At 56.7% G+C, this 2,852-nt stretch overlaps 1 protein-coding gene across 1 annotated transcript in view; it reads right to left on the bottom strand.

The window, feature by feature from the left end:
* Positions 1-759: 759 nt before the first annotated feature.
* TXNIP (thioredoxin interacting protein) overlaps positions 760-2,852 on the bottom strand; it is a gene marked incomplete at its 5' end in the record, with an annotated part of 2,551 nt that continues 458 nt past the window's right edge. Inside the window, 7 exons of the mRNA XM_010019672.1 lie at positions 760-795; positions 887-1,035; positions 1,122-1,260; positions 1,366-1,622; positions 1,745-1,847; positions 2,151-2,298; positions 2,398-2,470. Coding sequence (XP_010017974.1) covers positions 760-795; positions 887-1,035; positions 1,122-1,260; positions 1,366-1,622; positions 1,745-1,847; positions 2,151-2,298; positions 2,398-2,470 — 905 coding nt within the window. The remainder of the gene's footprint in view (positions 796-886; positions 1,036-1,121; positions 1,261-1,365; positions 1,623-1,744; positions 1,848-2,150; positions 2,299-2,397; positions 2,471-2,852) is intronic.

Here is a 2,852-nt window from a genome sequence, read left to right as displayed (position 1 = left end):
GAAGGTGTCCCTGCCCGTGGAACCAGACGAGGCTGAAGTCTTTTCCCACCCAACCCATTCCATGACTCCGGAGGCTGTGACCATCTCACTGGATCTTTATTACAAACGTCACCCCACAGGGGCACACGGTGTCAGTGGTACAAAAGAGTCCGTTTCCTTCCCCCCACCCCCAACTAACTACAAAACCAGTACAAAAACAACTTGCTGCCGTATGCCCAATACTGGAGGCATTCCAGAGCTCTTCCTTTTCCCAGGGAAGAGGTAATGGAGTTTGGTTCCAGCACTCTGGAACAACTCAGCCTCCACAGGAGGCCTCTCTCCATCGTGGCCTCCCCATTGTGGCAGCAGCAACAACGCTCAAGAGCAACAACCAACTATTTTCATGGCACATCCCGGCACAGAACCGAGGTCCCTGAGGATGGTGGATCCAATTGGATCAGAGGCAGCTCAATATCCCTATGGACAGTGTCCTTGGCTTGGTTTTGCTTTGGAATCAAGTCTCTTTGGGCTGGACCTGCCTCTTCTCCTCCTTGGTTCTGCAAACTGCACCTCGAGGCTCCCCCATTTCCACAGAAGCACCTCGGGAGTCCGGGATTGGTTTTTCCGCAGGATTCCGGCAGCAAGGCGAGGTCCCGAGGGAACACCCAGGCTCGGGAGGACACTGCAGCACCTCCTCCATGCCCACTGCCTGGGGCAGGGCGCGGGGACCGCAAGGCGGGCCGCCGCAGCCCAGGAAAAGCAGGAAAAGTCGCCCTCAACTCACTGCACGTTGTTGTTGGCGATGCAGGGATCCACCTGAAGGAGGAAAGAGAGGAGGCTCTGTAGATCCCACGGGATTTATTTCATCCCAGTGGGAACACCATCCCATCAGCCTTGCCCCACTCACCTCCGTGTAGGTGGGTGGTGGCATGAACTTGAACTCGGGTGCGTACATGAAGATGGGGCTGTCGAAGCTGTCGGTGTCGTCCAGCAGCGGCGTGGTGGGACTCTCCAGGCGATGGTCCTCAGGGACAATGTCCAGGTAACAGGGAGGCGCTGCAGGGATGGAGGGAGCCGTGAGCTCGCTGCTGCACCCCCCTCTCTGAGCCCCCCAACCCCGAGCTGTGGGGTTCACCGCTCACCTTCTGGAGCATCGGGCAGGTTCAAGTCCACCCAGCTCATCTCGGAGCTGGCCTGACTGGACATGCTGGTTTTTTGGCTGCCGATGACCAGGGGCAGCTCCAGGATGATCTTCTTGGAGCCTGGGACACTGACGTAGATCTGTGAGGGCGAGAGCAGGGGTTGTAAGGGATGTTGGGATGCAAGGATGGGGACACCCCCACCAAGGCTTCACCCACCAAGCAAGCAGGGTCCCGCGGTGCTCACCTGCAGGAAGTACTCCACACGCAGGATGTTGCAGCCCAAGATAGAAGGTTTGAGCTTCTTGACACGGATGGTTTTGCCCCGCCAGGACTCGGACATGCCTGAGATGATGTGGTTGCCACGGACGCAGGAGAGCTTCTGGGTGAAGACCTTGGTCTGCCCGTTGGCCAGGTAGGTGTGCTTGGCGATGATGGCTGCCTTGGGCACCACGATGCGTGAGCAAGTGTTCTCGAAGTCGGCATTGATGCAGATGTCATCGCCTGGCAAAGGAACCACGTTGAGTGTTGAGGCTGGAGCCTTTTCCTTGCGGCATGCCCACTTCCATTGTGCCCCCCCCACCACCTCCCAGCCCCACTTGTCCCCTGCTCCAAGAGGCTCTTACCTTCACAAAACCCCTTCCTGTCGATCTGAGCGCTGACCGACACGCGCCCGTCAGGGATGAACATACACGACACTTTCTTCTCCTTCTTGGCAGCAACTGGGGACTGTGGAGGAAAGGGACTGTTATCCCAATGGAACCCACTCACTGTTCCCATCCTGCCCCTTTGGGTTTTCCAAGCAATGCTGCCAATTCCCTATGAGATTTGCATGTCTCACAGTGAAAAAAGCACTTCCCTTTATCCACCCTGGTGTAAACTGCTAGTAACAACTAGGGCTTCTGAAGAACTAAGTATTTAATCCGTGCTCAGCAGCAAAGCCCATTAGAAGAGCCTTAATGCCATAGAGGTCGGAGTGACCCTACCCAAGGGCTCCTCTCCCTGGGATGCCTGGATACACCCAGAACTTACCAGCAGCTCTGGAGTGTTCACATCCACTGGGTCCATCACCTCGAAGCGCTTCTTGATCTCTTGGGTGGGGAAGGACGGGCGCTCCAGGAACGCCTTGACCCAATAATCCACGCAGCCATACTTCCCCTTGAAGGTAGTGCCCAAGGGGCTGTGGAAGGAGAAGCTCGTCAGGCCCAACCAAGGCAATAGAAGATCTCTTCTCCATCCCAATCCCATTTTAGGAAGCAGCATTCCATCCAGGACTTACCCCTGGGGAAGCTCGAATCCGAACTTGTACTCGTATTTGTTGCCAGGTCTCAGGATCACGGAGCCGTCCCCATCTGGAGAAAAAAAGGGGAAAGAAAATGTGAGAAGGAACAGTTTCATTCTTCAGTGCTCCCCCTCTGCTCTGCTCACACAAGGGAGGAGCAAGGGAAGCTGTTGGCCAAGAGCTGCCTCCACCTGCCCCCAGGACAGCCCCGTGCCTCCTCCTCACTGCTTACAACATCCCTGTCCGAGCCTGGGACACCACGTCCCGATGGACCTCAGCCAAAACCCCACTCCCAGCGCTCTTTATGGCCGAGACTTCACCTCACCCTTGTTATCTCTTGGGACACTTTATCACGTCCCTCTCTCGTGCCTTCCCAATGGCAGCGCTGTGGAGGAAGCTCTCCATGCCCAGAGGAAGAGACTCTGGCCCTTGGGTGAGGCTCCGCAACCAAG

The sequence above is a fragment of the Nestor notabilis genome, unplaced genomic scaffold (genome assembly GCF_000696875.1).
Source record: "Nestor notabilis isolate BGI_N333 unplaced genomic scaffold, ASM69687v1 scaffold24688, whole genome shotgun sequence".
NCBI lineage: Eukaryota > Metazoa > Chordata > Aves > Psittaciformes > Psittacidae > Nestor > Nestor notabilis.
Note: the sequence above shows the minus strand (reverse complement) of the source record. Positions and strands in the feature narration are given on the sequence as shown.